This window comes from Strigops habroptila, chromosome 7, assembly GCF_004027225.2.
Source record: "Strigops habroptila isolate Jane chromosome 7, bStrHab1.2.pri, whole genome shotgun sequence".
NCBI lineage: Eukaryota > Metazoa > Chordata > Aves > Psittaciformes > Psittacidae > Strigops > Strigops habroptila.
In genome coordinates, this window is record NC_044283.2 from 7,344,257 (window position 1) to 7,364,224 (window position 19,968).

A 19,968-nucleotide genomic window follows, 5' to 3' on the forward strand; every position below is an offset into this window, starting at 1 on the left:
TGTGCAAGAGTGTCTCAGAACTGGACCAGCCACACTGAAATTTATGCGCTGCCATAGGAAATGTCTTTCTAAATGCAAGCAGTGCTATTGGGAGTAACTGTGTAGTATATAAAGAATGTTTACAAACAATTCTTACTGTATTTTGCTTTAAAAGCAAATTGCAGATGTATAGCTCTTATTTGTCCCTGTTACTTTTTCTTCAGGCAGTTGAATCAATCCAGGCTGAAGATGAAAGCGCAAAACTGTGCAAACGTAGGATTGAACATCTGAAGGAACACAGTAGTGACCAACCAGCTGCTGCAAACATGTGGAAGAAGAAACGTATGGATCGTATGATGGTGGAACATCTTCTACGCTGTGGCTACTACAATACAGCTGTAAAACTAGCGAGACAAAGTGGTATTGAGGTTGGTAGCAATGTGCACTAACTCACTCACAAAACAGTAGTAAAGAGGAAGTTGGGAAATAAGCACAAGCTGGTTTAGCCCTCTAGCAGCTATGTTCATGTATTGTGTGCCCTCATTACTAATGTTTATCAGTTAATCTTTTTAGGCATAACTTTGTTCTCCTTACTTGACGTAAATTGTATTTTAATGTATTAAATAAGTAGAAATTGAAAACATAACTTGAAGTCACAAAAGCTTTTAGATAAACACCTTGCTCTATTAAAACTTCAAGTAATTCTCAAATGTCATACAGAATTTCTTGTTAGAGGCCTCTAGCCTGCTGATTAAGCAGTTGGTGGAGCTTCCCATCTGTCTAGTTACGCTTAGGTGATACGTGTAGGTGACCAGACTGAGCAGAATAGCATATGCTGATTGCAGGAACAACTGTTTTATCATATCATCCTATTATTTAATGCATCAAGAGGAAAGCTGGCTTACACTTTTTGGAAAATCAATCTTGATGCAGTTTGGGTTTTCTAGGAGCCAGTATATCCATAGAAACGTCTTGCTATTTTGTTTATTTAGCAATTGACAATTCTGTGGTTGTATCTTTTCACTGGGTATCTAGTTGGTTTTACTTCCATCTCATAATGGCTTATGAAGTGTTTGGAGTTCATGCACCTCGGTGTAGCTTCTTTATGCAGAACAATGCATCTGTGGTCCTATAAGACATAAGAACATGAAAACTGATTCTTTAGGTTTTGCTGTTTATTTAGATGAATCATGTTTTGCTGATTTTAGGTAGTAGTTGCTATTTGATCCTCGGTGGTCATAGAATCATAGGATGGTCTGGGTTGGAAGGGACCTTAAAGCTCATCCAGTTCCAACCCCCTGCCATAGGAAGGAACACCTTCCACTAGAGCAGGTTGCTCCAAGCCCCTGTGTCCAACCTGGCCTTGAACACTGCCAGGGATGGGGCAGCCACAGCTTCTCTGGGCACCCTGTGCCAGCGCCTCAGCACCCTCACAGGGAAGAATGTTTTCCTAACATCCAACCTACGTCTCCCCTCTGTCAGTTTAAAGCCATTCCCCCTTGTCCTATCCCTACATGCCATTGTAAAAAGTTCCTCTCCAGATTTCTTGTAGGCCCCTTTAGGTACAGGAAAATTGTTGTAAGGTCTTGAATTGTAAATTCTTGGTCCTTGAATCTTTAAGCTTTTTTGATATTCTTGATTCCAGAAGGCATGAAACTGTTGCGGTTTAAATCTTTCTCCTATAAAGATGCTGAGAGTGTAGTTGTGACTCATGTGCTTTGCCTTTCTTTGACGCAGTTGAACACATCTCTCTGGGTTAGTCAAGAGAAGAGATTTCTGTTACTGATGTCAAATTACAGCATATGTACCTATTCTATCTTGGACAACGAGCATATTTCACGTGTCTCTTGCTCCTTGGCTGCTTTACTACTCTAATCCTGTTCAACCAGCAGAGATTGCAGTAAATACCAAGGAAACAGCTAGTAGAGGTTGAATAGAAGGGAGAGGGGACAGTGGGTTACAAACCGTTAATAGGAAATAGTCCTGAAGAAATTCACTGAAGAGGCTGCTGTGCCTCGCTGAAGATAGCCCATGTATGTGAATCAAAAACCCAAGACAATTGTGCTGGGATAACTGCAGCTGAATGGGCAGCAGCTCTTCCACTTCTGGTAGATGTTTCCCTCTATTTGGAGCAGGAGCTCATCTCCCGCTGAATCATCATGCTACCCTACCTACTAGGTCTGCTGAAAAAGCACTGTGGAAATATTTTCCCTTTGATAGCAGGTTCTATTATGCCTGATTAAATAATGCTCAGCTTTGGTTTAGACACGAGCTTGGAAGTCTGTTGTGATACGCCGCAAGACCTCACGGTACAAAGTGTTGCACTTATGAAGCCTTCAAGCTTTTCATTGTGTTTGCTGAATAGAAACTTCTGTTGTTTTGTTTTTAAGTTTTAAATAGGCTTGAAGGCAGAAGGTAAATAAACTGAAGTATTTTTATTTGCATAACATCAAAGTAACGTGAGTAACGCACAACTTGGTTGTGCATGGTGAATGCACTAAGGCCATATTTCTTCTAGTTTGCGAACGTTATGCGTTTTACTCAATATTAAAGCTTACATTTTGGCTAAATAAGGATGGACTTCCCTCAGTCTCTCAACTTGGTACTTAGTTGTCCTTAGTGTATGTTGATATTCATTATGAACAGCTTTTACAACAGTTAGATACTGAGACTTAATCGTTATACAGAATCTGTGGGTTTGCTGGTTTAATAAGACAACTTTTGTGTTTCTTCTTGTTCCTTTCTTGCAGAAGGCCATGAGCATTGAAACATTCTCTAATGTTCACTAATAAACTTTGCTGTACGCATTACAAAATGTCACAGTATTCTTCTCTGCTCCAGAGTAATCTTTCTGTTTACTGTAATCTTAACTGTCATTTTGATCTATGTCTCCACCACTGCAGGGTTCAGAAGCACATTGCTGTACAGTGAACCTGGTCATGTCTATTGCCTGATTTTTGGTTGGTTTTTTTTTATATATATTTGTATCAAGACACTATGGTTACTGGGTAGGCACTATACCCTAAGTAGGAACCTGAAAGAAAGGTGGGGATTTTCCTCCACTTGCCCACCAGCCTCACCTCTGGCTGGTAGACAAGTTGAGTGTGACCTAGCAGTGTTCTCTTGTGGCAAGGAAGACTCAGCAGTACTCTGGCTTGCACTGGGACGTGCATCAGTAGCAGGGGAAGGAAGGGTGGTGATTCAGCCCCTCTACTTGGCACCAGTTACACCCTTCTGGATTGCTGTATCTAGTTCTAGGCTCCCCAGCAGACATGCTGGGGGTGTGGAGTCTTCCTGTACTTAAAGATCCTCAAACCCACATCGGACTGAGAAGGATCCTAAGTAACCTGTTGTGGATGAGCCTGCTTTGAGCAAGGGGACTACACAACCTCAGGAGGTCCCAATTTCAACCATTCCGTGCGAGATTCTATGATTGCAGGTTAAGTGGCTAAAAGTGCCCTTGGCCACTATTTGAAGAGGCTGAGGGAAACTGCTCTTCTCATTTCAGTTGTAGCTTGTGGATCTTAGGTTAAGCACCTTCCAGTAGCTGTTAGACCAGTCCTGGAAGCAAGTCTCAGCCTGCTTGTTTTAGGTTCATTGCATGGCTTCTGAATGCAAAGAGACCTGCAGAGCTGCTAAGGTACTTCATGGGTGGAAACAGTTTAGAAAGCATTTGGTTTCAGTGACCAAAACCAGACACATTAAATCATTCATGTGCTCGCCAACAGTACATAGCAGACAGTTTGCCCAAAGATTGACTATGCACCATAGCGTCCAATTCTAATAGTTATTGGTGGGCTGCAAGTGATTCTAATCTGCTTTCTAAGTTAACTACCTTCATAGGAATGATATCCTTGAGTTCTTATAGTAGAAGGTAAGGGCTTAAAAGTTGTTTATAAACTAGGAGGCAAACAGCAATGAAAAATGCTGGATGTGAGAAACTGTAGGGAAGTTTAACGAGTTATGAACTAGCTCAGGTTAGTAATAACTTCTGGCATATGGCATATATAAAGCATAATGTTATATGGCAATATAAGAAATAAACTACAGACATAAAATGGGTGTGATATGTCTTTAACGAAACGTAATGCTGCTTGGGAAAGTAAACCAAAATGTGAGTAATATTAAAATAAGAGCTGACAGTCAAGGACAGAAATGTCATGTGTGTGCCAAAGTAAATATGGATTCTATTGTGGGCTTTTTTTTTCCCTCTTGATGTCTTCTGGCTACCTAATAATGTGAAAACCAGTTTGGGTTGAAGCTACAAACGAGGTGTTAAGTTTTTGTTACTGCATTACAAATGAAGCTCATCAGTATCAGCTTGTTGTATTTAATAACAATCTTATTTTGACTCTCTTATGACCCTGGAGTGCAACACCAACATCAAAATGAGTATTTTCATCTGCAGATACATATATTCAGCTGGCTGGCAGGGTTGTCTGTTAATTAACTTTGCTACTCCATGTTCTGCTACATTAAATGCTATCTCAATTCTGTGCCATTAATAGGCAAATCTAGCTTTGGAAATATGGTGGTAGAAAGGTAGAAATATGGTAGTAGGAAGTTGGTTGCTGTTTGTAGGTAAGTTCTGTAATTAGGTTAGATATGTAGTGCTTGGTTTGCTGTTTCTAGAGTTGGTTGGTTTAAATATCACACTTTTTCTAGCCCCTTTTTTGATAGGCTAGGAAGAAAAAACCATATCAGGCATCCTTCTGTTCTTTTGCCTAATGATGTAATGGTCAGAGTGATTTTTGCCTATAGGATTGAAAACAAATCCAGATTCTGAACCTGCCAGTCTCTTATGCTGTAAATCATCTTATTTTAGTAAGAAATATGTCCTTGCCTTAGTGATCATGCTGAAGGGCTTCTTGACACTTCAAATAGTATTAAACCAACTGACAGCAGGCCTAAAATAACTGTTTTCTTGAAGTGGGAGTTAACATCTTGAGTTTTTGTCAATGGTTTCCTTCTTGGGCAGAGCTTCCTCTAAATCTGTAGTAACAGTTATTCCCTAGAGAATATCACAACAGGGCAGATACTGCACAGCCATTCTGAAAATAGTTCATCATCTTTCAAACTGATAGAGTGAATATGTGTGTGTGTGTATATATATATATATTTTAATTTTGGTTAGTATGAATAAAAGGAATAGTAGTCACTGACAGAGCTGATTATCCTCTAGTTTGGTCCAGTTCGTCCTCTTTCCTATTGCATAAATGTGGCTTCAGTTTTCATAACTGGGAAAGCATTTTGAATGGCTTAGCCTAACTGAGCCTTTGGAAAGATACCTGCAACAAATTTGTGTTCCATTGTCTTAATTTTGTTATGGAAAGTCATGAAATCTTATCTGATGGAATAAGAGAAACTTGAATTCTTTAAAGCTGCATGACTCTTAACCAAGTAACTGATCTCCTCTGTGTTATTCTATGTCATTGTTCATTTTTCAATCCCAAAATTAAAGGTTCTTTCCTTGCCTTATAAAACCGTTCCTCAATACTGAAATGGATCCTTCAGCTAAAATCTCAGTAAAATACTGCCGAATGATTTCTTTGTCTATTATGGGGCAAAATCTTACTAAAGCCACCATTTCTGAAGTCATCCTTTCCTGGAATAACCATTTCTGCTTGATGACTCTCCCAAAAAAATGGGAGATGGAAAATGACCTGCCCAAACAGGAACAGTATTAAGTCTTCACTCAAAAAGCAAATGAAAAATGCTTGCCAAGAATACTATTCTAATCAAAACGTGGTAGCTTAGGTTTCCTTAGGTCTCTCTGAAGCTCACCTCCTGGTTGTTGGCAGAGGAGAGCAGATGGTATTGAACACATAGATAGCTGCTTGGATTTTTAAGGAAAGCACTATATTGGAGAAAGCTGATTGTCTTTGCCTGTCCATCTGGATTGGAAGTGTCTTATGCTTGTGTAGCTTGTGTTCTTGCTCTGAGGGATGTGCAGGATAAGTGTTCTCTTGCCAGTGAATGTCTACAGCTGCAGGCAGATGTGTGCATCAGGAGGAGCGTGCATGTAAGATGCTGCTTCTGTGTTTCTGGAGACTCATCTGTGCTCTGGAGTCTTTTAACCCTGCTAGAGCTGCATTCTACTTTGTGAATGAACAGACTATCACCATAGCAGACTGGTAGCAGTATAATGCATGGAAGAAATAAGCATGTGCTTTGTTTGATATACCACTGGATCAGTAAACTTTCAATACTTGTGCAGGATGGATTTCAGTAATATGTGATTAGTGCAGTGAGAAATCCATATTGATGTTGAGAAGAACATCAGTTTGAGTGAAGGAATCAATATGATCTTAAAATCTGAATAAGTACTTCTCAACAATCATAGCAGTGTACCCTTAGAAACCTTCCTTGTTAAGACATGTAGTCCAAGAATGGCTTGTAGGCAAACACGCAAATGTGTATTAAATTAATTCATCAAAACAAGTTTATATTCATAATGCTTCAGTTTTAAATAGGTAAATAATATTCAGCATACTGCTTGGCTGTATTCTTTGCTTCACTGTCATGCAGAATGTAGACAAGCTGACTTTCTAAATGCCAGCTGAATGGCAAAAGGTGTTGTCTTGTCTATTTGTGTCCCTCTCCTGTGACTTGCTGTGCCCACACAGGAGATGTTTGAGAAGACTATAAAGGAGCTCCTAAACTGGCATGACTTAAAGGTGCTAGGATGTTAACTTGTGCTGTTTTGAGCTGCCTTACAGCACTAAGCTGTAGATGAGCGACTCCAAAACTCCTTTAAATGTGTTTTGGCTGTTCCTACCGTAGGCATGGCAACTTTCCCTCGATTGGTATAATGAATGTCTGGGTGTGTTCATCTGAATTTCAAAGTGCTGTAATTCTTGAACAGCCTTACATCTGCAGTTTGTCTCGAGCATCTTTGGGAATTAGAATTATGTAAATGTGGAATAGTCAAGATCGATGCAGAATAACAAACTTTCTCATTTCAGATCATTTGACACTTCAAAAGCCAACAACATGAAGTGTGCTGTGATGTTGAATGTCTTTTTTTCAGTCCTTTTAGACAAAATGGGTTACCTGTAGAGTATCATAACAGAGCTAATACACTGAAAAATAGTGATTCAAGGAAGATGATGGGTTGAAATGCTGCCTAAAGGGAGAATAGTGTTATCACTTGTACATCGCCTACATATAGAAGAGGTTGGGCTTCGGTTACACCTCAGATTTTTCTCATAGTACATTCTTCCTGCCAGACATTCCTTCCATTACAGACATTCCTTTGAGAAATGGTACTTGACATTTAACACTTCTTCTTACTACTATGCCATATGACAGGAGTTAACTTTTTGTCAGGGAAGGTGTGTAGCTGCTAATAACAGACTGATTCTGCTTGGACAGAAGCTGCAGGGCTCATGCTGGCAAAAGATCAGTTGTCTTCCCTCTCCTCAAAGAGGCTGTGACAGAAAATGGTAGAGCTGAAACTAGAGGCTTTTTTTTTCCTGCCCAATGATGCATCTTTAGCTCAAGAGGCTTTGTCGCACTACTCCAGCATAGTCATTTATTACTGTACTTAGCACAGGATAATGTACTGCAGGATAAGATGCAGCCATTTGCTGAGCTACTAAAATTGCTGAGGCAGGAGTAGGGAATGCACTGGGAAAACAGCTTGCTAATAACCAACCGAAGCGCTAGCCCCAACTGCAAGGCTCTACTGAAATGACTTACATGCATGAGCAACAGGAGGTGGGTGAAACATGTCTTTTTATTTGGCTCTGGAGCAGTCAATAGCAGAATATGTATGGTTTTGGTGACCACACCTTAGAAAAGCTGTTGGACAAATTGGAGGGAGGAGATGACTGGAAAATGTAAGGGATGGGTGCTTTTGCTTGGTGTGAGAGCAGAAGTCATACCAAGGAACTTCAGCTAGTGCAGAAAGGCTTTGGGAGGAAACAGCACACAGAATCAAAGTCAGAAAAATTGAAGTTTGAAATCAGACACAAGGTTAGAACATGATTTAGTCACTGGAACCAATTACCAAAAGTACCCCCAGTATGGTCTTATGTTAAAGACTGTGTTCTTCTGCCAGATAATCAGTCAGTGTAAGTTACTGGGGTCCTTTAAAAGTAACCAGGTAAAACCAAAATACTTGTGCTATATACAGAGGCCATGAAGATGCTCTCATGTGAAAGCTCAGCTGCGTACACCATGGGATACTGTTTACTCTGTAGACAATAACTTTTCTGGCTCTTGTGTTGATGAATCTGTGGTTTGGCTGTCTGTCTTTGCTTTTTTCCTAACAACTAGCTCTGCGGCTGGCTTTTGAGTAGGGCATTCTGTCAATTACTCTGTTTATTTTCTCTGTAATCCTGTTAATGTGTGTAGCATTATAACACTTAATAGTAGCCTAATGAACTTCAGACAACATTTTTTATGAGCAGAGAGTAAGGAAGCTTCAGTGTTAGTTTGTGCCTCACTTGAACTGATCTTCAGTAACTGTGGCGTTGCTGTATTGTTACCACCTATGCCATTGCTTTCTTAATTTGGGTTTCCCTTCAATCTCATGGAGTTTATAGAGACTTTGCATTGACTTTGAAGGAACTGTTGTAACCAGCAGCCTTTTATTCCTTCCCTTGTATAGAGAGGTAGGGGAATTGGGTGACAATTCATGTTACTGCAATCGAAACCTATTGTGCTGTCCCACTTTTCACCTGCACCTCATTGTTTCTTTCTGCACGTGTTTTCAAGTAGGCAATGTTACTGTGATGGTTTCCAGTCTTCCTGCTCCTGCCAACTGATGTCTTTTTTTGTTGTTTCCTCACTGTGAAAATATGCTAACCTCTTCTTCCCCAGATGGTCCTGTTGTCAACCTCATAGCTCCTTGAGTCTGCCTTCTTCCCCAGTTGTGTAATGACAATCACAGAATAGTTTGGGTTGGAAGGGTCCTTAAAGCTCATCCAGTTCCAACCCCCTGCCATGGGCAGGGACACCTTCCACTAGAGCAGGTTGCTCCAAGCCCTGTCCAGCCTGGCCTTGAACACTGCCAGGGATGGAGCATAATCATGACATCTAGATCATCCCTGGATTTGCTCTGTATTGATAACAGAGGAAATTTTAACAAATTACTATATTAATATAGAAGATTAATTTGACGTTTCTGTTTGTAACTGTTCATTATTCCATTTCTATTTCTATAGAACTAAATTACATTGAAGGCTATGTTGCAAGTTGAGGGTATGTAGTGTAGTATGTGAGTAGTCACTGAAAGCTTAACACAGCTTCTTTTAAAGTTGTTTTAAAGTTGTCTAAGTCAGTGTTTACTGTATTTATATACAGATAGTTTAAATGAACGCTTACCACACTAGTGGATGTCCAGGTGCATCAGCAAAGGCTTTTGTAATACAAAGGTAGTGCTCTTATGCATGTAATATGTATAGATAGTCAATCTTATTAAAGCTGTCTTTGGTACATACTCTTGGCACCAAGCCACTGAAAGCTTGAGGCATACTGGCTTATTTTCAGTTTTGTATTGATGTTAGTAAGCAATTAAAAATAGACCATTTACATCTTCAAAATACATAAACAGCATCTTATGATATTATGAATCACCTATTTCATACAACAAATAACCCATTTTATTACTGTTGGGGTTTTTCCCACTGAGGAAGCTTTCTTCTCTACCAAATGCTGCCTTTTTCCACCTGAGTAAGTTTTTTTCAGCTTGTCTTAAACCTAATTTTTCTTCTTTTTGATGAATTATCTTGTTTTGTGGATAGTTCGTGGTGGGATTTGAAAATACCAGGTATTGCATGTTTTACTACTCGTTTCTGTTTGGTTTTGAGCCTTGTTAGAGTCACATTTCGTATGTGAAATATTCTGAGTTATATTTTAAGACAGAAATGTTCATGTGAATTATAAGGGATTTTATCAAGCATTAATTTTGACAGCTTTCCAGACTTGTGGCTGGGGAGGTCATAAAAAAGAAGTATGTGTACGTATGCAGAGTGAAGACTGATGGAGAGGAATGACTTGACCTGACTGCTCCAAATTGTAAAATATGTTACATAAATTAAAACTCATATGAACACTACATAAACTTTGCCTGAAAGCTGTATTGCTGCTAGAGAAATGATGCTTTTATTCTTCTTAAGGAAGAAGCTCTCTACTGTGAGGGTGGTGAGGCACTGGCACAGGTTGCCCAGAGAAGTGGTGAATGCTCCATCCCTGGCAGTGTTCAAGGCCAGGTTGGGCAGAGCCTTGGGCGACATGGTCTAGTGTGAGGTGTCCCTGCCCATGGCAAGGGTTGGAACTGAATGATCTTAAGGTGCTTTCCAACCCTAATTCTATGATTCTTAAGCCATTTTTGACAGGATCAAATGCAAAGTTGCTGTTTGTTTTATCTGATGCCAAAATGTAAGAGCGGTTTTCTTGGTGAATTTAAAGCCACACATCTAGATCTGAAACTGTATATTGAAGAGCTTGAGTTTTTACATTTGAGAACGGACTAATCAAAACACTGTCTTACATCTTAGAGACCAAATCATTGCTGACTCTTTAAAAACTGTTTGTAGTGAAGTTTGAATTTTTACCCTTCTGAAACAAAACTCTACCTCTCATAGTAATCTACTTATTGTATCTTTTAGTTATGACTGTGAAACCAATGAATATAAGTAATATAAGTGGAAAAATTTGAGTTTGCTTGAGGTGTAGTTACAATGTAAAGATGTTTTACTTCAAAAATAGAAAATGGATGAAGGCTTCTGTGTATGTCTGATGTCTAAATAGAAAGTCAGATCTTTCTGAAGGCATCTCAGGGGCGCTCTTAAATTGCCATGTTTGACGAGGTCACTTCTAGTATGTGACTAAAACAAACCCCTTGGGTTAAGTTATTGTTGCTGAACTTGGCCATGATACTTTGACTACTGAGATGTGGTTTAGTTTTGTAGGGAAGTGAATAAATTTTCCTTGAGGTCTTGCAAATACTTGAGCATATTATCAGTAGTCGCACAAGTCCTACCAATGAAGAAAGGTGAACAAGTCTGATGGGTGTTTGCTATTTTTAGCAAGACTCTGGTTTGTTTGTATTTACTTAATTCCTGTAAATATGTGGAACTACTACTGCTTTTCTTCTAATTCTGTATTGGCCAGGAGTAAGTATGTAGTAATCGTCATGGTAAAGGAATCCTCATTCTTTGTAGTATTTTATACCTCAATAATTGGAGTTGTGTGCAGAATGATAGGGTTGGTAAACCCCCTCCCTGGAGGCACTTGCAGCTTAAAAGCAGCAGTGATATTTTAAAAGCTGTATATATGTAAATCAGGCAGAGCACAGTGATGGATAGATGTATTCTTAGTTTAAATAAGTCACTCTGATTTCATTTAAATGTCTTCAGCCTTCATGTGCAGTAGCTTTCTCTAATAATAAATGCTTTTCTCTAAGGTTTGCACCATTGTAATGTAATTAAATAGTTCTTTTATGATAAAGTTCATCCAGTGCTTAAATAATCACCCTTCTGATAACTGGTTTGCGGCTGTTGGATAGAAGGGAAGGTTACTTCATGTAGTCCTATAGGGTTTTTTTAAGCAGAAATGGTGGTACTTCCTTCCATGTACTAGAAAGAAGAATACTTATGCTGTGTGCCCTCTTTTAATTGTCAGTAATACTTAGGGACAGAGTTCTCCTCCTTGAGCCATTTGGAACTATTTGTCATCACAGCTGTAGAAGCCCAACTAAATGTAGTTAATCAGCCTTCCTACCTAGGGTGAGGTATTCTGCATTGGTAAGCAAGTTAAGGCAAGGTAACTTAGGCAAAACATTCATGGCAATACACAGGAGGCTGGGAAGTCTGGGGTAAAAGTTCCTTTAAAAATACTGAAACACTCCGTGTGCAGCACAGGGTTCTCCTATACTTCAGCACTACTGGAAGTAAAGTGTAGCGATCGCTTTTACAATGTGAAAACTGAAGTTGTGAAATGAAGGAAGACTTTACAGCGTTGCAAAAGAGGGTAATTAAAGACCTCAGAATTGCTTTTTAATTTATATACAAGTCAGAAAACGTTTGCCGTGCTGCTGAATGCTGTGTCAGTTGGAGTGTGAGGCAACAGATTCCTTGCTTCAGCTTTTTCTCCACCTGCAGAACCGGTGGCAATATGTCTCTAAAACTGTGTATTCACATTCACTCAATATTATATGTAAACAAATTATATAAGAGAGGCTCTTCATAGCAGCATATTAAATCTTAATGCTGTTTTGGGAACTGAGACAGTGTTTCTGTACCGCCCATACAACTCTGAATTGCAGAATACCTTCAGAAGACTATTCAGGATTAGGGTCTTAATGGGTCTCTTCTGACTGCAACCTGTGTAGATGGTTCTAACGCTGTTAACTGGTTCCCATCCATGCAAGATGTAGTAGACAAGTAATACTCCAGTACTAGCCTGTACAGAAGAGCTATGCTGGTTTTGATAAAGCCAAATAATCTTCTGGTACTCCTGTCTTCTATTTCATTAGTCCTAGCTAATGAAATACACCGTGGAGAAGCATCAAGAGTAGGCACCACTGAAAAAGGAAGATAGGAAAGCATGATCAGATCAGAAAAACTGGGGCGATGTGAGCACATGTGAGGCTTTTAGATGTTTATTGCCTAATGTGTCTCAGTATTTTTCTTCTATTGATGTGCATGATTCAGACTTCCAACTACTTTTTTATCAAACGCAAAAGCTATTTCTGTCCCTGCAAATGGATTTCTTAATGCTTTCTTTATATTGTTCCCTAACTTTCCAGTTAACAGAGAATAAAATCCTATTTATTGGTGCAATTCAAATGTGATTGTTAGTTCTGAAAGAAACTCTTTTAGTTAAAAATGTTCTCCTCTGTTTTCTGGATACATCTTGTCTATTTAATAGAGGCGGCTGCCAAGCTTTGGCTTCTTTTGGCAACTGCAAATCTAATTTGCATTTCTGCATCGAATAGAACCTTTTTTACTTTAAATTTTCAGCAGGAATGTGGGAGTTCTCTTTTTATTGAAGAGTTTTGTCTGCCTCAGCAGCAACTACAACCTTTCTGCTCGTCACTGAAGATTGCTATGCTAACATCTGATTGATAGATGCATGGAGTTAGGATTCTCTCACCAGCTCATCGACTTAAAACAAATGCTGCCTTATGCTGCTTTATTTTTTTTCTGATGAAGCTTAAACTATAAAAAGCTAACAAATGGGATGAAACCAGTGATTTGTTTCCACCTACCATATCCAGTCCTCTTTTTAATGTAGAAGAAAATGCTTTTGTGTTAATTTGGTGTAAAAGCAAATGCTGTTCATCAAGAGGACACATAGCTCAAGTAAGCTTAAGGAGATGTACAGAGATATTATTTTTAACTCAAATTGAATTGTCTTTCCATTCAGCAGCTGTAAGGAAAAATATGCAAGCAAACTAATGAATATGGCTGCATTATATGTTAAATTACTTATACAGATGAGTTATATAGGCAGGAGGGTTTGTATATGGCCACCTTATCACACACAGGGGAGTAATGCATTTTTTTCCACTTAAGCATATCATCAGAAAAACTTCAGACTACCAAAAAGGAAGATTACTCTCATGTTCTTGTAGGAAAACTTTAACATATATAGAGAGATATCCCTATTATAGAGCAGGTTTGGCATTCTTTCAGTGCATTTTGCCAACACATTGATAAAATTAGGGTTTTTTTTTATCCTTAAGGGGATGGGAATATCAGTGAAAGTCCAGTCTTGATTTTGTTCGATCAACTTATAACTGCCTTAACTCTGACCTTAGTTTGACTTACCTGGATTTGATACCACCATCATTAGAGCTGCGTGAGGCTCCTTATTCTTTTGGTGGTATAATGGTTTTGTTGCTAAGATCATGCAATCTATAAAATGTAGTTGCATATCAACTATCCTTAATATTTTTTTCTCTTTAAACTCACATTCAGGGCATACAAGAGGAATCTTTAGTAAAAGCTGCAACTCTTGCTGCCCTTTTATACATGTGGCCTGTTTGGTTTTGTTCTGACAAACCTAACCTGATCTCATCCACTTTTCCAATAATATTAGACTTTGACTAAATCTCACTAGTTACAGATGTCTAGGTAAAGTAGAATTAGATTCTCCTCTTCTATGTAGCTCTTGCTCACTTTTGCAAATGTTATGATAGTGTCATGGTTGGATTGATGTAGTCAGTCAAGCTTTGAGGAACCCAGTACTCCTGCGTGTGAACTGCACGGAAGTGATGGTGGGATCTGGTCACTTTCTGTGCAAAGCTCCTAGGCTTAACCTTTGTTTTTTCACATTCTGTTGTTTAAGTAGACTCAGAAGAATATTGTTGCTGTGTCGCTACTGGAATATTTCAGTGCATGGAGATACGGTCTTTAAAATACACTGTAATGTCTTTTTGTCAAGAACTGTCCTAAAAACCAGAGGTCTCAGAGTCTTTTGTATCTCTCTATTCCAGTTCTGTTGAAGAGTAGATTGCTGTGTAACGTATCAGTACAATTTAACAAGACCTTTTCTTTCTGTTTTTTGAAGGACTTGGTAAATATTGAGATGTTTTTGACTGCTAAAGAAGTGGAAGAGTCATTGGAAAGACAAGAAACTATGACTTGCTTGGCTTGGTGTCATGATAACAAATCCAGGCTTAGAAAAATGAAGGTATGAAAATGTAACATGTTCATGTTTTGCTTAAATTGTTTCCTAAATGTTTTCTAAACTATTTGGATATTTGATGTGGTCAATTTGGTTTAAATTATAGGTCTTGAATGAGGCCTTGTATAAAAGTAAGGACAGTAAGTACAAAACTCTCCTTTTAAGAAGGCATAGGTTGCTGGAACTACCCTAGCTCATGCAAATGCCAAACCTCAAACTGGGTGATAGGTGATCTTTATGGGTGCAAGTGTTGTCTCAACAAATTGTGCTCAAATAACAACGTTCAGTTGTTTTTAGTGTGACTTATATGTCTAAATGCTGAAGTACGTAGTGTCTTCATGCATGTGAACTTACACTTATGACTCTTTGCATCCTGCTGAGAATATAACTCAGTTTATACATGAAGGTATGTAAGAGTGAGGTTAATGGTAAACCAATGTCCTCAGGCTTAACATCAAGAGGTATTTCATACAGATTTTTGTCTTAGTATTTAAGTGTTCCATATAAGAAAATAGAACTTGACTCAAGAACTAACTCTTTGTGAGAAACTACACTATTGAAACTATTGAAATGCTTTTCCAAGAATAAAAGCAGAGTCTAATCAAGTAATAAACACAGTAGGTCATTCTCTAGCCACTGAATACCGTGACCTGAACATGCTGTCTACTTGTTCCTATACAGTGGGTTTCAATTTCCTCGTCTCTTAAATTGTGCCTTTCAAACCATGCTGTAATCTTCCATAGGGCTTGCAGAAATCTGTTTTTAACTGATATTAACCAAAATCCCTGCCTCCCTCAACGATGTTTGTGTCTGATTTTTTTAAACTAAGCGCTTTCTTTAACCAAAAACTGTTTGAGTGCACTTAATGGTAAGCAAAGAGTGACGTTCTCTGTCACTCAGGGGCGCCAAAATGAGAATGAACCGAAGATGGGACGCAAAAGTAAATCGGCCAGTGATTACTCTAAAGACAGTGATGATCTTGTTATGGAAACCTTTAAAGGAAAACCAGAATTGGTATGTAACCACTACTGCATAATTATACTGCTAAAAAAATCTCCCTCGTGTAATCTTAATATGTTAAGTAATATAAGAAATAAAATCCGAACATCTTTTTCATCACCAATCTTCAGCAAACAATAAGGAAAATCTTCTTCATCCCTCTTTTTGTAAAACAACAACAACAAAATCTATTTCTGCAAGCCCTAAGTTTTATTTTTGTTTTAAACCAACCAAAAAACAAAGGTAAAGCTGTGAGAGATCAGAGTTGGAAGAAGAGAAATCACTATGCTTCTTTTCTGAAACACAAATAAACAATTCTTCTGTTTCTGGTTGCTTAGCTACTCATCAGTGTTAATGTTCTAAAATCCCAGCCACCACCTTAATGCAAGCCTAAGCTAGAAATTAAATGGTATGTTGGCCTGGGAAAGCATTTACAGACCTATAGTCTCTACAGATGTGAGCTGTATAAGCTGTGAATAGCTGCTGTGGAATCGTTTGAAGGTACAGAGAGTTGAAGCATATGCATCACCTGATTGTTGAAGGCTCTTTACTTCTAGTTACACTTGTCTGCAGAAGCCATACAGCCATCGGCTTGCAGCTTGCTTGAAGATTCATAAAGACAAAACACAATCTCTGAAGATGTTCTTGGGATGTGGTGGGGTTTTTCGCTGTTGAAACGTTTTAATGAAATCCTAAGCCCTAGGATTTAGTATCATTAACAATTCAAAAGCTTGATCAGTTTTGTAATAGAAACAAACTCAATGAAAATTCTAAATGAGGGGGTTGTGTAGATTTGAGTAACAGAGTGTTTTTAAATAGTCCTATTTGAAAATTTCAAACAGAGGATAAGTTTTTATTCTCTGCTAAACATGGGCTTGAGTTCAGGAAAATGCATAGTTGGAAAATAATTTGCTTTCTATTCCTTAAACACATATATCTTAACATATATGCACAAAACGCATCATTTTTATGTTCAAATGGCTTACATTTCAAATCTGAAAATAAGCAGTTGTTGGAGTGTGTGCATTAGTCACCCCAGGCAGTTAACTGATAGATTTGGAGTTGCTCAAATTCCTGCTGAAGTCACTGAGGAATTTTGATGTTACTGTGCTGATGGACAATAAACAAAAGGCAACTGTTCATTAGAAGCCTTGGGAGAAGAAAAAAACACTTCCCAAATGGAGCCTGGTTACTCAGGGAATACAGCTCCTTTCTAGATTCAGAGGAATTTGGGTTGTCATTGTTTTCTTAACATACTGAGAGTTGACTGTGTCCCTATGAAGAAGCATAGTGACTTGTTCTTTGGGGGGGGGGAGATCTTTTTAATTCCACATATTCCAAGTTCTTTTATAGATTTTTGTGAACTGGTGATGGAATTTGATTTAAAGGGACACTGTCAACTTCATTAGGCTTCAAATTTTACCTTTTTCCTAAAAACAGGTAAATGGTTTTCTTGTTTGAGACTGGTTTCCAGCATGGCTTTTAGATGTTTGACAAGAGCGGGATAGAAGCTTGAAGAAAGGGAGGGAGGGGATTGCAGCAACGTGAGCTCTATGCTGGTTGTTGTTAATATTGGGGACTTTCAAAGTAGTTTTCAAAGACTTGTTTCTTCCTTGCAGTCTTCTGGGTAGAGCTCTCTTGTCTAAACTATCACACAGCCCCGAACTTGCGTTGAATCTACTACTTTAAGTTGTAAGAAAGTACAAAGAACCCACTTGTTACTCTCACTTGCATCTCAAGTAACGATGCTTTCAGTCATCAGGAAAAAGTTCATCCCTGCTAAAGACTGGAGTTTTGAAGGAAGCAAGAGGAGGAGGTTTTTGTTTGCTTTTAGGGAATTCTGGGCTGATGTCCACAGAGATAGCATTTCAATTTATTTTGCATGAATGCCTAAAAGCAAGCAAACAAGGTTGCATGTTATTAACACTTTTTTTTGTTGTGCACATGTGGTATTTAACATACTTTGCAGTGCAGTTTTGGCACCATCTAAGACCCTGTCTTGTCTTTAATCTCAGAGCTGTCTGGAGTTCAGCCTAAGGATTCAGGAGTTCATTGAACTCATTCGACAGAACAAGAGACTGGATGCTGTGAGGTATGAAATTAGGATGCTTCCCAAAAATTGTTCTTAACAAGGTGGTATTATGCTTCTTTAGAAACATGTGAATGTTATTGCAACACCCAGAAGCCCCACTGCTGAAATGGATCTTGCTGCTGTTGTCATCAGTCTTTGGATTTAAGCTGGGATTGAATTTTTCTTTTTAAGCCAAGGTGTCATTCCGCAGATGCACCTTCTTAAAAACTTAGTTGTCACTGAAACTTGGTATCTTCTTACTTTTATAAAATCATGGTGTTTTCTTGTGGCATACAATGTAATGAACACATTTACACTTAGCCAATTTCAAGAGGAGCAGCTCGTTTCTCATAAGAACTCACTGTAGTTTTAATGACAAAAGGTCAATGAAACACCCATCTAAAGCTTAACATCTCGATTTTGCTTGAATTCTCTTATGGTTTACTATTTTCATTAAACTTTTTGTTCTACACGTTGTGCTTTAAGCCAGGTTCACCTTCTGTGTTGAATGCATACTTTGGAGTTCTGTGTTATCACGTCTGTGAGAACAAGCAGCTGTGTTCTCCCACTACTCCCTTCCCCTGAACCCAAGTGAAGAGACAGCTCAATATCCATTTTCACCTCTTTCGAACTAGTTTAGTGGGGACTACTTTGGGCAGCTTTACTTTTTTCTCAGAGTGGTGTGAATCAAACCTAATCACTGCCTGACTTCAACCACAAGACAGCCTTTATGGCAATACTTAGAAATTGCTTTATGTGCTGGTATTATGTTTTAAAGGTAGTGATCCTGATTTAAGGTGTTGCAGTAGTGTTGCAAGATAACACAGGAAAGCAGTTCTGCTGAAATGAATGGAATTCCGATAGTGGGACTATAAAATGTGTTGATAATTCTGGTAAGCAGTGATCCTGCCAGCACCACAAAGCATGCTGCAGGTGGCAGAGCTACTGCAGCTTACACATGGATAAGGGAGGAAGGAACTCACAGCAGGTTCTGTTTTAACAATACTTAAATCTAGGGAGAAATGACAAGTTTTACAGCCAGAATTGAAGCTTTGCTGGTACATTCTGGTGATCACACTGTTGCTGCTTAATTCTTCTGACAATTTTTGTTAAGGGAGTTTCAAGTCTTACTGCCTCTATAACCATAGTAGGAGCTCCAGAAATTCAAAGCAGCAGGAGGTTTGTATTTGTGGCAAAGCTGCTTTTTTGGTCAGAGGAGCACAGAGCTATAGAAAACATATAAAGTATCATAACATGAGCACAGACTGAAAGCATTCTAGCTCCTTCCCAAGTTTTAGATGCAGAAACTTCTGCAGGGCAAACAACATAACTTTTCTTGAATACAATGGGTGAGAGACCTAGTTATTTAAAAACAAGAATAAAGGAAGTTAAAAGAAGTATGTGGAGAGGCCAGTCTAATACTACCACTGCTCCCAAAATTACTCACCTTAAGTTTTAGGCTTATTTCCAGTTGTTTATTTCTAATTTCATTCACATGTGTTGCTTGCTTTGAGCTAACTTATATCATTCCTACTTTGCCCTGCTTGGACCTAAATCGTTGTTTTGACTGCAGCCAATGCAAACGTGCAATCTGATAAACTGCAGCTAATTTAATGTTAATAATTAAAGAAAAAACCAAACACCTACATGCTGGCTTGGAGAGATGTGCAGTTACCCTTTGACAGAGTTCTCAAGTCCTAAGGAATTATCAGGTACTTATGAAAAGGATGAAAGACACTCAAGTACATTATCTGTCTTCTGAAGCCCATGGTGTTCTTTATAGCCAGCGGATACTGTGCCTTTGTGCCTTTAGCCTCATTCTCTGCTAAGTTTGCTTCTTTGCCAAATGTGCGGTCATGCATCTTAACAATGAGTAGTCCATGCTCTGAAAACTATTTCCTTTGAGCTGCAGCTTCCTGATGTAGGTTGGAAACCAGAGGGCACACGTAGAGCTGAAATAAGGTGATAGGCTGAGAACTAGGGCAAAGCAGATAAGGTTTATTGCTGCTACTGGATATTTGTTTCCCTCTGATCCTTCCCCACATTGGAACTGTTAAAATTTGCAAGTTATCAACCCTCAAAAGGACCCAGCACTCGTGGTGCAGAATAACTTGTGCTATCATGGCCTCTGAGGTCTAAAAATTACAGCCCCCATTTACATTGCAAATAGGCATAAGATATTCAATGTTGTTAGGGGTGAAGCATATATATTCCATATACCTATTGAAATTCAGGGTTGACATACATCTTGTACTTAGCAATTATAAATTGCCAGTCAT

The 19,968-nt window shown here is 38.7% G+C and overlaps 1 protein-coding gene across 3 annotated transcripts in view; it reads left to right on the forward strand.

Annotated features, from left to right (window-relative positions):
- The window catches only part of MAEA (macrophage erythroblast attacher, E3 ubiquitin ligase), a 50,030-nt gene that overhangs the window by 21,103 nt on the left and 8,959 nt on the right, over window positions 1-19,968 (forward strand). For 2 of the 3 annotated variants that reach the window (XM_030491879.1, XM_030491878.2), the window contains exons 3-5: window positions 204-407; window positions 14,503-14,625; window positions 17,634-17,710. In XM_030491879.1, coding sequence (XP_030347739.1) covers window positions 204-407; window positions 14,503-14,625; window positions 17,634-17,710 — 404 coding nt within the window. Of the gene's footprint in view, window positions 1-203; window positions 408-14,502; window positions 14,626-15,519; window positions 15,634-17,633; window positions 17,711-19,968 lie in introns of all 3 variants that reach the window. The other variant, XM_030491880.1, reaches the window with a different exon arrangement.